At 38.9% G+C, this 14,314-nt stretch overlaps 1 protein-coding gene across 11 annotated transcripts in view; it reads right to left on the minus strand.

Annotated features, from left to right (window-relative positions):
• PDE5A (phosphodiesterase 5A) overlaps positions 1-14,314 on the minus strand; it is a 139,402-nt gene that overhangs the window by 53,352 nt on the left and 71,736 nt on the right. For 6 of the 11 annotated variants that reach the window (XM_075090137.1, XM_075090138.1, XM_075090135.1 and 3 more), the window contains one exon: positions 557-1,139. In XM_075090137.1, the coding sequence (XP_074946238.1) occupies positions 557-1,139 (583 nt within the window). Of the gene's footprint in view, positions 1-556; positions 1,140-13,730; positions 13,873-14,014; positions 14,292-14,314 lie in introns of those variants that run through there. The other 5 variants (XM_075090140.1, XM_075090131.1, XM_075090139.1 and 2 more) reach the window with 2 other exon arrangements.

Below are 14,314 nucleotides of genomic sequence, written 5' to 3' on the forward strand. Positions count from 1 at the left end.
TTCCTTTTTTTCATCTGGCCTCGTATGAAATAACTCAAATCTAAGTATAATTGCATATGGGAGACCTTTGTACAGTTCAAACCCTTATCCCATTCTTGTTTGTTCAGCTCCTATTCTTCGTGCCTCAGGTATGATAAAATTCTCCAAAGTACTTTTAGTCATGGGATTCCAGTTTTGCAGAGAAATTTGCATTCATTTTGGTGCAGAAGTATCTTACGTCTTTATACACGCAGAAATGTAAGCATGTAAGTGTCCAAAGCTAGAAATGCAAATACTGGTGTGCACATAGCTGGTTAAGATGGGGCTGATGTCAAACTTGCATAATTCATTTTGGTGTTAGCATTCCTCTAGCATTAGTCATGGCTACATATTTCCATATATGCATGTATCTATAATACATCTATTATAACCAAAAATATAGTGTCAGGTTTGCGTCTTGACTGGTTTAAGTCAGTATAGCTCCAAATACATACACTAAAATGGCAACATTACAACAGCTGATAATACGGCTTTTCCTTTTTTCAATAAATTTTCAAGATAAATTTTCTTGGTTTACCTCATACGCGTTCTTGATGTTCAGAGGCTGGCCTATAGCTGCTACATGGCCTACAATGCCCTTATTCCACTCCAGGCGAATGCAGTTGTTGGAAGCTTCTTCCAGGGTGGAGCCTTCTGCCACGTCAAAGAGCCTGCTTACAAGAAACTTCTCATTAGAGCTATCCTCGCAGACCAAGAACAGGGAATAGCGATCAGCTGCTATAAGCTCATGGATATGGAGGAAAATTTTATGGCAAAGCGCTGTGACATCTAGGTGACTAGAAATATCTTTCACAAGTTCTAATAGTCTTGAGCACTGATCCCCTGCACTGGTCTCAATCCTTGGAGATTGCAGAGGCATCTGTTCCTTCTTTTCAGAGCCAGAGAGGAAGCTCACTGCTCCTACTGAGTCCTTGACAAAAATAGGCCTCAAGGGTCTGTCAAATTCGGAAGCAGAGATTTTCCTCGCTGGCGTCCCAGAGTTGGTGGTCTCAGCACAGGCAGGCTGGTGACAAGCACAGGATTCACTCTGCGACTTGGTTCCCTCCTTGCAGACTGGGATGGTATGAACTCTCTCAGCAAACCATGCATTAACCATTTCTCTGTAAAACAAAAATAAAAATATAGAGAATGATGTAAGTTAAAAATCCTCAGGAACTAATAACTAATACATATTTGAAGAGGATACTGCAAAAAGGATAACTTTAAACATTTTCATACAGTGGATGTGCCTGCACCTTTAGTGCTCCTCTATATCAATAATCTCCAATTCTATGCAGCATTTACCCTAGATTAAGCAGTGATGTTTTATGCTCCATAGAAAGGAAGTTATTTCTGCCTAAAGGAAATACCTGAATAGGGCAGAGGGTGACTGCTTACGCTATGGCTTTCAGAATATAGATCAGAAGTCTACATCGTAATTTTGTGCTTGAAAAGTTCTGGTCATTCCCATTCCTAAGAATTGGATTTCTGTATAAGATGTCTGCATATTCATATGAAGACAAAAACTTTGTATTATATCTGTTTTTCTAGACCATTTCTAACTTTTAAAAATATGATTTTGAACTTTAATTCTCTCTGTCAAATCACCTGCAGCCCCTCCTATCTTTATGTCACCTATACACTATTTTTAAGTTAACTCCCCCTGCTCTCTGAGTTAATGAAAAATGCTGTTTCAGCTCAAAGGACGTTTTACTTAAGAACTGTCAGAAACAAACATGAATATCTCGAATTCAACCCCCTTCAAAATAATGAAAAGACAGACTGTTTTCATGCATCTCCCCTATTCCCTTTCCTTGCAGATGAAACTCATTGTATAACTCAAAGCAAAATACTGAGTACCCCCTCAATTATATTTTTGAAGAGTTTACCATTAATTTAAAAATGTCACACATCTCTAGTATTTAACTGTTTCTCAAATTAACTTAGCACTAGAATGCCAATCCTAATAATGTCTCACTAAACACAGCATATCTTGAATTACCTACACGCACACGTATCATCAATAACACGAGTATACTTTTTCTAATCACTATTATATTTTCTTGTTCAAAATCTGTTGTTTTGTTTTTTAAATACAGGGCTCTTTATTTCATTTGCTCAGTGTCGAGGATTCCTCACAACACACGATCTGCTCTCAGAAGAAATATTTTTTTCTGAATTACATAATGTATGGGCCTATGAACAGTAAAATCCTATTAAAAAGTCAGATCTTCTGGAAACCTTTCATGGTGGTCATGTTTTAAATTTGGGATATTTTTTATTTGCTCAGCAGACCACAGGAATTTCGAGAGTGAAGCTGAATGAAACCATGGAAATTAGTCAGGTTAGTCAGCCGCTGATCGGTTACATGCATCAGTATATGTTAAATCTGAAAAGCACTGTGCATAGCCTTTCTTTCCCTTACAGAACAGCTTCACCTACGTTGTAGAATGCAATACTGCAAGGTAATTAACCATTAATTCAAAGAAAAATAATTTATTAAAAGCTGAAGTCCACCAACATTATCTTTATTAGCAAGCAATCCACAACAGGAGACTTAGTGGTCTTCTATTAGGAAGGTCTGAAAGAGTTTTTTTAGATTTTGCAATCACACATCATTTGGAGTCCTCAACTATAGGCAAACACGCTATGAAAAATTGGATTAATTTAGGAAATAATGTGAATGTAAAGGGAGCACCTGGGCAAAAGAAAGTTGTTATGTTACTGTACCCATTCCACCTCAGTGCGAGCTACCTGGTAATTTTTTTCGCCTCAAAAAACTGTCTGACTGGCGTAAATATCACTCAGTGTAGCACTGTAAAACCAAATTCTTCTCTTGCTCACACCAGTGCAACTGCAAATAAATGGATGATAGACTATTCTTTATTTTGGCTTCTGTGTACAATGGTCCTGATCATGCGAAACCTTACATACATGGTTAATATCATTTACAGCCCTAGTGATCTTCAAGGCTGAACGGTCAGTTTGGTCACAAAACCACTGAATGAAAAAGTTGGAATCAATTAAGGTGGGGGGAATTTTGCCTCTGAGTTCTACAGACCGAGGATTTATTTCCATGTTTTTCCAGTTTCCATGAAGCTCCTGGAACAGTGCTTGCTGTAGCAATAATATCCCTCAATCAACATCTATTATAAATTTCCCAGCAATCTAAATCTAGTCCAATTACTGGAAACATGGTGCCAGAGAACACAATGAAATGCCATTGTTGTTCTGAAAGAGTTTTGGTTCATTGCTTAGCCACTTATTTTTAAAGGAAGCAATCTCTACTTTTTAAGTATATTAAGAACTACCAATGATCCTTCTTAATTACAGCAGTGACACATATTTTTTTTCTGTGGAGTTACCACATCCAAATGTTTCTTGCAGTGGAGAAGCATAAAGAACAATTAATATATTATTAGAACTTTGACTTTAACAAGATTACTTTATAGTACTTAAACAGGATATATATTAAACGTGGGGCCATGTCCATGTACTACTGAAATGCGTAATATAATTTGTATAGGGCAATATCACATTTGCAAAAGCTGCTTCAATGAGAGTCAAAATAAGAAGCTAGCATTTGATAACATTTGGAATTTTCATTTATTAAACTGAATGAGAAAACAAAATAAAAGCGTGTTATTCAAGTGACCAAAAGTATTCTTAAGGGAAGTAAAAAGTGTAAAATGCAAAAATTTGAAAGCAAACACAGTACAACCTCTAAAACCAGTGCTGATAACTCTTGTCATCGTATGTGTTTTGTTATATGTGGGTTCTTTTTGTTTTAGTCTGATCTCCTCAGGATAAGAAATCACCTGGAAATTTTAGCTTTTTCTAAACAAAATTTAGCATCTAGCATCAAGGCTGCAGAAAAGAACCTGAAAATGTGAGCTGGGTGCATTTAAAGACACAGACACAAGAAGGTAGATGTAGAATAATCAATAGGTTTACAAGAAGGCTAGTATCAGATGGAAAGCATTTTTAAACTAGTAAGTGATTAGGCATAGGAAACCGTGTACTTTGTCCAGGCACGTTTGAAAATGCACAGGCTTGAACCCGTACTATTGCTGAGTGACAGCAATTTGTAGAGCAATCTGATTCACTGCTTATTTACACATGAGGAAAGGAGAATATAAAATGCTATCATTTCACCTAGATCTGTTTTAAGCTGAATTTGCATTTGTGGATGTGTTGATTTAAGATACAAGGCAGGGAAAGAATCAGGTACCCTTTGTGGACAAAGCAAAAGCGAAAGCAGAAATTTGTCTTACCAGGTGAAACCGGCCATTTTATTTAATTCTGGAGTGTTGTGTAAAGATGTTCCTTGGCCTTAATGGTGTAGTAATAGTAATCAGTAAGAACAAGGTATTCTGAATTCTGATACCAGTTCTCAAACTGTGGCCATGAGATAATTTAGTTTTTACCTTCTTGCCTTTTTACTATGTACAATAAGCATTCATTTCTCTATCTGATGGAAGTTATTGAGGGATGTGGAATGTAACAGCAACATCTTTCACATCAAAGTAATTATATTTCTTTAATAAGAACTGACTACTTGTTAGGTATCTGCACTATTTATGAAGCACTTTGACATTGAAACAGAATTATATGTGGAGCTGCAGAATTGTGAGTAACATATTCCTGTCCCCTTTAATGTCTCTTAGATGATGGCCCAATACCTTGCCAACATAGCATGCGATTCTCAAAAAGCTCTGAAGGTTAACAACACAACAACAAATCCTTAACTATACTGTTAAAAGCATGGTTTTCAACTTCAAACCATTTAGACATTTTTATTTGGGCAACAGGAAAGCCGTTCAAATTCAGCTGGAATAAGAACAGTGTTCGCTGACCTTTACTGAATGCCTCTTCTAACAAGGAAACTATTTAGCTCCTTTTACTCACACAGTTTTACACACGGGTGGAAGAACTAGCATTTCACATGAACTGACGTATTCTAACTCTATTTAAAGTCTATCAGGCAAAGCCTTGACATGCATTTGCTTGTTGACACTCAATCCTATTTAACAATGCATGACAAGAAGAGTATTATTACTAACACAACTACTTTCTCAGCAGAGAACAGATAGCCAACACCAGACCCATACTGAACCACAAGTGAGGTTACTGGAATTTAGTAACAAGTGCTGTGTATGATTAAGATGTCATTCTGAAAGGACTACAGGAAGAAACAAACACTTGTGCCTACTCTATTCATACGAATAATCTTCAGTAAGCATTGGCATTGCCAAAAGCCGATTGTAAGGACAAGACCCTTGCTGTAGAAGTAAGTTTAGAAGTTGCAGGAGTGTATTAAACAGGAGCAGATACTGATCTGTAGTGATCTACGCAGACAGCTAAAACCAATGCAATGCCTCCATCCCAGCACAGCAGTCACTGCATGTTGAGGAGTTACAGGCATCAGCATTCATTCCTCATGAGCTGCATTGCATCCTTTACCGCACTGCGATCCTTTACTGCAGTATGAGCCTCCACTCAAGAAAGCTGTAATTTATCCCAGAGTTCATAAATGGGAGTAGTGAATATGAGGTAACCATTCTTAGTCTTTCTTCTGCGAAACACAATTTCAAAGGAGTATGTCAATAGTGACTGCTGAATTTGGCTGGTGACCTCATCAGCAGGTAACAAAACTGGAGAGGAATGTGGAAGAGGTAGGGATGAGAAGGGGATGAAAATACAGTGACAGGAAAAACTTTTGAAGAAAAAAAAAATGACTGTGTGATCCGCCCCTCTGTTACCACTTGTACACAAGTACACATGATCTGCATGACATGAGAACTCAGGAACTTCAGAGGAATTAAGACTCTTTGGCCCTGATTTGTTAAATGCTGTCCCCAAAGCAAGAAGTTTTCACTAATAGGCAACAAAAATAGAAGTTCACTGGGTGAGAAAACACAAGCACAAGGAAGCAACATGCCTTGAGCCAGGTCATGCAGAAGGCTAAAAGCAGACCTGAAGACAACCTCAGGTGTAAGACCTGAGGAGAACCTTGCTTTATTTCCTGTGCCGTATGTATCAAACCACACTTACCTGACACTAATTACTATTCTACTCATATACTGGGAATATTAAATAATTTATTGTACCCATCTTTGCTTCATTGTGATTATCTTCAAAGTACACAGCATACTTCTCAAAAAAACCAAACCAAACCAAAACAAAAAACCCCAACTGAAAACCAAAAACCAGTGAAGATGTTTAAAGAGTAACAGCCACATTATAACTGTTTTGCTCACACATGTGTAAGACCATACCAACGTGACTATTCAGCAAGTATTTGGTATCTTTGGACAAAACGTGCAAAACCAGAGCACAAAAGTAACACAGAGGTGCAACAATGATAGTATACTGCATCTTATTTATCTTGCACAAAGAATGCATAATTATTCCTGTACCATAAAAGTGATGAGTAGCTCTCAGTGAAACAACAAATAATTCCCCATTTTCTCGGTTGCTCATAAATCTCTCACATATACAATATTTAATGTTTCAGTAGTTGTGTGGACTGCTTTCCAATTTTTCATTCAAACCAGCAGTAACTGATAACACACTTCAGGAAAGGGATTCAATCCAAACTTGCCTACTAGAGAATGCCAGCTTTCAAGTATCTGAATTCCTGTGGCCTAATCCTGCTAGTGATGAAATCAACAATATTTCAAGCCAAACTTTGTAACTATTTTCTCAATTGCTTTCCTTAAAATAACCACTAGATGTCTTCAAGTTTCTTTTCCGCATCTTGACATAATTTAGACATGGAAGTCATTTAAAGCATTAGCAACAACACAAAAACTACTCAGTTTTAACAAATGAGTTTGAAGGTCACAGCCACTTGGATCTTATATTTGCCTTCCTATTTTCTTTCCAGTACTTCCTATTTCACAATCATGTTCCAGTGGTTTTGTCTCCTTTCTGACCATGCAAAGATTTAAATAAACTGTATAAGGCTTCATTAGATGAAAACAGTAAACTGACTGTAAACAAAGTTTTCAAACTAACTAAAAAAGTAGATTGACAAAGACAATAGTTGTTTTTCCTTAGCCCTTTCCAGTTATAGTTACTAGGGATGCTATTTCTAACAGCGGTAGGCAAACAGTTTTTGAAGACGAAGTATTACTTAAAGTCAGTGCGGATTTTTTGGCACAACTCAGTCAAATATATAAGCATACATTTAAATTTAAACATGCTAAGTGGCCCGACTGACTTCTGTTTGAATACAGATCTAAATTAAGAACTCTAATTCTTGATTCAAACCATGCTTATGAACGAGTGAAATAACTTTTTAGATGTATGAAATAATGTAAATCTTGTCTGAATGCTCATACTATTTTTTGAAATAGGAGGCAGAGGTTGCTTTATTAGTTAAAGCAAAAGTATTTGAAATGGAGGACTAACACTAGCAGGCTATTCTTGGCTATTTTCAAGTTTTCTTTAACAGCCAAACTGCAAGCTTAACTTTTCACAAGAAAGCTTTCCTCCATAGAAGGGACTTTCTAGACACACTATAAAGACTGAATAAATCCTCAGAGACTGAAGGTCAAATTCTAAAACATGGCCTTTGTTTCTCCTCCAAAAGTTTACTCCTTTTTCCAAGCTCAAAAAAAAAGAAAAATAACAATGTACCTAATGATTTTGTTGCGGAAAGCAATAGGACAATGCCAGTGAATTTGATGAAAGATGGATTAAAAGTTAAGTTCATACCTGCCTGGAGACCCCACATAAGACTTAGGCACTACTTCAGTTCTACTTAAGTTCCTAAAATAGGGGTTAATTAGGACTTAAGTGGTGCAGAGGCTTTGGGATGGCTCTCTGTGCTGGGGTGAGTTCACCATAATGCACAAATAAATGGGAAAATATATATCTTTTACTAAGCAAATATATTTTGTGGCTATATTTTCAGTGCCAGACCTAATGTGAAATTACAACCATTGAGTTATTCACAAGGGCCATTTGAGTAGTGCTTCTTTTCTGGCACTTTGTAAATAGCTCCTTTTATATTTAATGCCTTTTTTCTTTTCTTCAATTAAATCATGTAAATGAGAAAGCATTCCATGTAAATTTATATATGTTTCTTTGCCAGTAAGGGAGAGAAAGACATGTATTCTGTGGTTTTATTAATTCTATCTATTCATGACAAAAGCAAAATGCTTCCTCTTTAATGGTGAAAGTGAAAATAGGTGGTAGCACAGTAGCTCAAGTCAAGAATGTATTGTCTCAAATTGCTTTGTTTGTAATTCTTAATGAGTCATATATTCCACGCAATTCAACTTTAATCTAGCATTCAAATAAGCAGGAACATACGCTATGATATACTTTATTTGTTCTGAAGACGTCATAGATGATGTATCATGAATTTTCTCCTTGTGCAGAGAGCTAGCACAATGTCTACATACTATGGAAGCCTCACTTCAAGCTTGAAAATTAGGCTGATTCATATTTTTATTTTATATATAGCTTTTGTCCTAATCCTGTACAAAGCCATGAATTTCCTCCTCACGTGATGATTCTCTGACACAAAACTTCCATGAACTTCTACAGTTTAGAAATAAAAGTGTGTAGCTTCCTTCTCTCCCACAGAGGCAATGTATGCCTCAGCTCCACTTTTCTTCCCAGTTGCCATAAATTTGTCCCTGTTCTCTAAGGTCTTCCTAGTAAGAGCAAAAAAATAGACATGAGATTTCAAATCCCTATTGGCATTATCAAAAGTTCTGTAATGTGATAATAAAGTTACCCTGAAACAAAGAAGGCAAAGAGATGTGAACTGTTAAAGTAGTTCAACCCATCATTATTTTCTACCTGTCCTCTAAGGTTTACAGTTGTATTTTAATTAATGTATCATGCATGCCCGTTTGTTTCTTTATTACCTAGGGCAAACAGTACGTAGTAAAAGCACATTCTCCTTGTAGCTGCTCAGGACTGTCTGCTGACTAGCTTATCTTCACACCAAAGATTCTGTGTAGGAGTTCAGGTTATAGCTTTTTGGGAATTAAAGATGTAAGCTGCTAGTAAGTGATCTCTCTTACTGTTTCTCAAATGGCAGTTTCTTCAACCTACAGTAATTGCTCTTTTAGACATTGTTTCCAAAATACTCCAGCACACACCTAGCTTTATTTCCAAGAATGAATGCCAAAAATACTGAATCACATTTACAACTTCATGAATACGGGTAACATTCCTTACCTTCCTGAGTGCTTTTTGAATCAGGAGGTTAAAATATTTTGCGATTATTTTAATACTTTGCAGTTATCAAGAAAGATATAAGGATATGGACACATTGTTTATAAGTGGGACAACTACAGAGATGGTCAGACCAACAAGAAAACTTTCCAAGGTTTCACAGAAATGCATTTTTTTTTCTGTACTTCATTCTCAGAAAAGCTCTGTAAACATCTAATAAAACCAAGTAAGTGGGAGAAAATATTCTGATCTCTGCATTAACACCGCTGCTTCCTGTGGTTCTCAAGCCATGGTCCTAAGAATCAGTGGGTCTGGAGTCCTCTTGTAAATGCTTCGCATAGGAAAAGCAAGTCCCCTTCCAGCATATTCGAACAGTTTGCAGAGGATTCTGTGCCTCCACTGGAAAACTATCAGAGGTCCTTCAATCCCAGAAGTTTAAAACCCACTGGCTACTTACCAAGGTCATGTTAGGGATGAATATGGCTCATACCTGTATATTTTTAGGATTATGATTTTTTTTGTATGGCAGTAATATCTTTTTAAGAAAAAAAGACAGGCCAAAGCACATTTCAGTGCAGAAAATCAAGAGCCCTGTCTTTGAAAATCTGAACTTTCATGCACTTGCTCCAAAAATGAATTTCCTTTCAATTAGAAAAGATTAAGCACACATATATTACCAAACAAAACAATGATATAATGCATACGACGCATAATATTTATGAGATTAAACATCAAAGACATTTTTTAAAAGCCCTCTGGGCACAGAGACTAGAAGGCAAAAGTCCTAAGTGATTTAGTACTGCAGGCAGCATGTTACAAACTGATTGTCCACCAGCCATCAGGAAGAAGGAAAAAAAAAAAAACCCAACAACTCTACTTGAGTTTTTTTCAAAGTAATAAATGTAATTGATATATTCAAGCTGTGCAATCTCTGAATTCCAGCGAAGTACAGTTTCCCAGTAAACGCCACTTCTGGAATCCTCAGCGAAGCACTATGAAGTACCACGCTGTTCAGGACATTTATTTTTCCAAATACAACCCCACCTTAATTCATTTGTAAATATTTCCCAATCCTGCTAATAAGCCAAGACATATTTACAACAAAATAATCTTATTTCCAGTGAAAGGCATACAAGACTTGGGATAATAAGTTGTATCTGTCGTACCGTACATTTAGGAAACCAGACAAAAACTGCCTGGAACAATGCAGTTGCCTCTAACTGAGAGAATTTTTACTTCGGCTGTTTTGGCACTCTGCTGCTTCTGATCGCAAAGAGCACTAAGAGAGAATTGCTTTGCTATTTTTAAGAGTAGGGACAAAGAGGAAGTCAGAAATACGGAAGTATTCCATAGGGGGTTAAAATAAGTCTGATGTTTGAACATGGCAATGCATGGATTATTTTTTTAAGGAACATAAAAAGATAAAACTTAAGGAAGACAAAAAAGGTAATGAGTTCAGCCATCAACGCAGTACAATTTTGTGACCAAAAAGGCTGAGGATTAAGTCTTTATAATGCCTAGTTAGAACAATTATATTTGTAGCAGCAGCTACAAAGAGCCTTTAACAACTGTATGAGTAAACATAAGACACAATCTAAAAGAAGAATCATTTTACTTCAAAACGTTTCTGCTTTCTGAGAAGCCAGAACACGATAGGCAATTCTAGAACTTTGGAAGGGGAAAAACAACATGAGGAGCTGAAAAAAAAGGAGTAAAATAGCTTAAATTTAGTAGGAACTAACCATTTAGAAACACTTGAACCCATAAGTGTGCAGTAACAAACCCTCCAGCCAGAAGGTCTGTCAACAAGCACACTGCATCGCCAAGTGAACCAAATCCATCTCGTCACTGAGCGTGCTGGTGACACACTTCCCCTTTGTTGTTCTGCGCTTTGATCACACTGTAACGACGCTGCATGGATAACAGCTATTTATATTATCTCTGCATACCACTTGTCTCCCTGGTACAAAGTAACGTAATAACTGCTTCGGTAGCTTCCTACTCAGGCGATCACTGTTTATTCACATACTCGAAGGAGGGAGCAATTTAAAGCTATTGACCTGGATTACACGCTTGTAGGATTGCACCCTCGCGCTGTACAGGTGGAAATCAAACAACATAGCTTTAACGCAGAATGTGTCAGTCCACCTAGGCATCGAAGACTTGAGGGAGGCAGCAAGCTAGCCCGCCTGTAGACACTATCAACCACGAGTCACTGCAGGGTCAAAATACAAGGGGTAAGCTACTTGTACATACTTATCTTCTACAACACGTTTGAGGGGAGAGGAAGAAGGTAGGTGCAAGTTTGTTAAGTAGACAACAACCTGCAGCCCTTCTCCCCAGGAACGCGGAATATGGATCGGGGAACCTAACGACTCTAACAGCTGTCACGTTATGACATATAATACAAACTAATTGTGAATAAAAAGAAACATATTCTTTTAAAGTGCCACCTTGCCAGAAAACAATTTTTATTTAAACCATGAAAACAAGTACTGATATCAAACTGAGCTATGCAAAGTGGAACAAGAGGTAACTGTTCGATGACTATATGAGGTGATGTGACTCTACTTAAAATAAACCCAACAAAACAAATCTACAGGCATAAGACCACCCAAAGCATTTTTAAGTATTGTTTAGACACCTAATTAAAACATTTTTGAGGGAATTACCAGAAGCACTGCTGCATAAAACACACTGGGAATTAATTAACTGCAGAGGCAAATAAATTTATGTAATTATTTAATATTTATCATAAAATTGCTAAATTAGGTTCTGCTTCAAAGCTCATTACTATCAGTGGAAAGGGCTTGTATTACTCTGTAATCGATGTTTGAGCTGGTGATCTTTTCCTATTCCTGTCTATAAGTATTTGAGAAACATACAGAAACTATCCGTTACCAATTGTGCCTCCCAATGTGAGGTAGAATAAGCATCTGTGCTCCGCAAGATACCAAATTAACTGACTTCTTGGTCTGTTGCTTTTAGGACCTGTGAACACTTTGGTATATTATGAAGCAAAACAAAAAATCAGAAGCAGTAAATTAAGATTACAAAACAGCTGAAACTAGTTCAAGGAAGAGTGCTTTACTTGACAGAGTAAATATAGTGCTCGGTAACAAAACATTAACAGCAGAGTCTTTGTTCAATGTATTGCTGTTGTACAAAGGTTCAACTAAAACAAAGCACGGCACTAAATGTCAGGGTTTTTTTCTCTCTTCAAGCTCTCAATAACACTACAAGGTAGAACTTCAATCCTTTTTACAAAGTACATCAGTTCTTTCAAACCGCTTGGCTTTACAGGGTATCATCTTAGCGAAGAAAATTCGAACCAACATACATTCAAGTAACCCATTTATCTTTTCAAATACAAGCTTACATATAAAAGAGGTATTCCTTAATATATAGTTATGGTTTCCTATTTATACAATATGGGCGTAAGGACAAAAAAAACAGAAGAACACATTCCATGCAAGACAGCCAAGAGAGTCTTGAGACAAATGCAATGTTTCCATCACATCACAAACATCACAGAATTGTTGCCAAACAAGAACTCCCAAGTCAACAGCTTTTCTGCAAAACCCTCTCCAAACGCAGAGGCATCGCTGTCACGGAGCCACGACGGAACTGCCTGGTTCAGACCCGCACGAACACCAAACTGTGCCCCAGCATTAATTAAAAAAAAAAAAAAAAAAAAAAAAAGACTAACCAAACCTCTCCATGGGGAAAACAAATCTGACAGAGCGGTTACCATTAATTAGCATTCCTATTTGTTCAATACTACTTCCAGTTTCCAAAGGAAGCGTGACAGGCTGAACTAATAAATTGCCACTTCTCAAAGCTGCTAACACCCTGTTTCCTGGGCAAACAAGGTGCCCTTCAGTTACACACCATGCACCAGTGTTCTGGAGAATATCGAGGTTAACGACTCCCATCTATGCATCCTACACCTACGCACAGCCTTTTTTTTTTTTAATCAACATTTAAAATAAATTAAAAAGCATTTTTATTATTCTTCTGTTAAATGAACCTAAGGAAGAAGCAGCAGAAGAAAGGGGACCGCCTGACAGATGGTCACAAGAAAGCAGGTGACCCCTGAAGCTTTTCTAGCTCGCTGCGAGTCAATTATTAATGGGGATTTCTCTTCTTACCGCCCCATCCCATGCAGAGAGGAGCAGCGGCAAAACCTCATTCAGAATGCATCCATCCCCGCTAAGTGACTTGGGGAAGAAGGAGAGGAGCGGCGGTGAGCAGATGGTGCCGGCGGCGCGGGAGCGGAGCAGCGAGCCCCGGCGGCGGCGCGTCCCGGGAGCAGAGCGCAGGGCTCGCTAACCCCAGCTCCCCACTAAGGCACACCGTGGGAGCCGCGGACCGCCCGCGCTCTGCATCCCCACCGCTTTGTTTATCGGAAAATATTCAAAATGGAAACCTGACGCCACTTCTAAAAATAGCCGAATTTACTCGACATCAACTTGAAGTCCCACTGCTGAAGTGTGACAACGGTGAGCAAATACCTCGTCTTATCTCCAAAAGGCAGCATGGCAAGCCGGGGAGGGGGAAAAAAACCAAAGCCCAGACGAGCTCTTCGGATCTTTACATGCGGTTCTTTGCAAGAACCGCCGCCAAGGCACGGCGCGCGCCGGCGCTGCCCGCCGCGCGCTGCCCGCCCCACGCCGGAGGCCGCCCCCTGCCGGCGCGGAGGCCGCCCCGCCGCTCCCCTCCCTCCCGCAGCCCCGGAGCACAGCGCGGCGTCCCGGGATCCCGCTGCGGTGACGGCGCCCCGAGCGGCTCGCCTCACCGGCCAGAGCTCCGCGTCCCTCTCTGGTCGCCAACGCACCGCGTACGGCTCCCTCGGCGCTGCGCCCTCCGCCCCGCTCCGCCCGCCGGGCGCCGAGATGTCAGCAAGGTGACAAGCCCGCAGGGCGACGGGGCTCTTCGGGAGCAGCGCTTTGTTTTGCCATCGCTAAGCAATGACATAACCCGCCCTCCCGAAGAGATCAGATGTTATCTCAGGCTTCGACAGATCTAGTTCGCGGCGCAGGAAAAAACATAGCGCTCGCTCACTCACTAGAAGTTGACTGTTTTAACCAAGGAGAGC

The sequence above is a fragment of the Phalacrocorax aristotelis genome, chromosome 4 (assembly GCF_949628215.1).
Source record: "Phalacrocorax aristotelis chromosome 4, bGulAri2.1, whole genome shotgun sequence".
In the NCBI taxonomy this organism is placed as follows: Eukaryota; Metazoa; Chordata; class Aves; order Suliformes; family Phalacrocoracidae; genus Phalacrocorax; species Phalacrocorax aristotelis.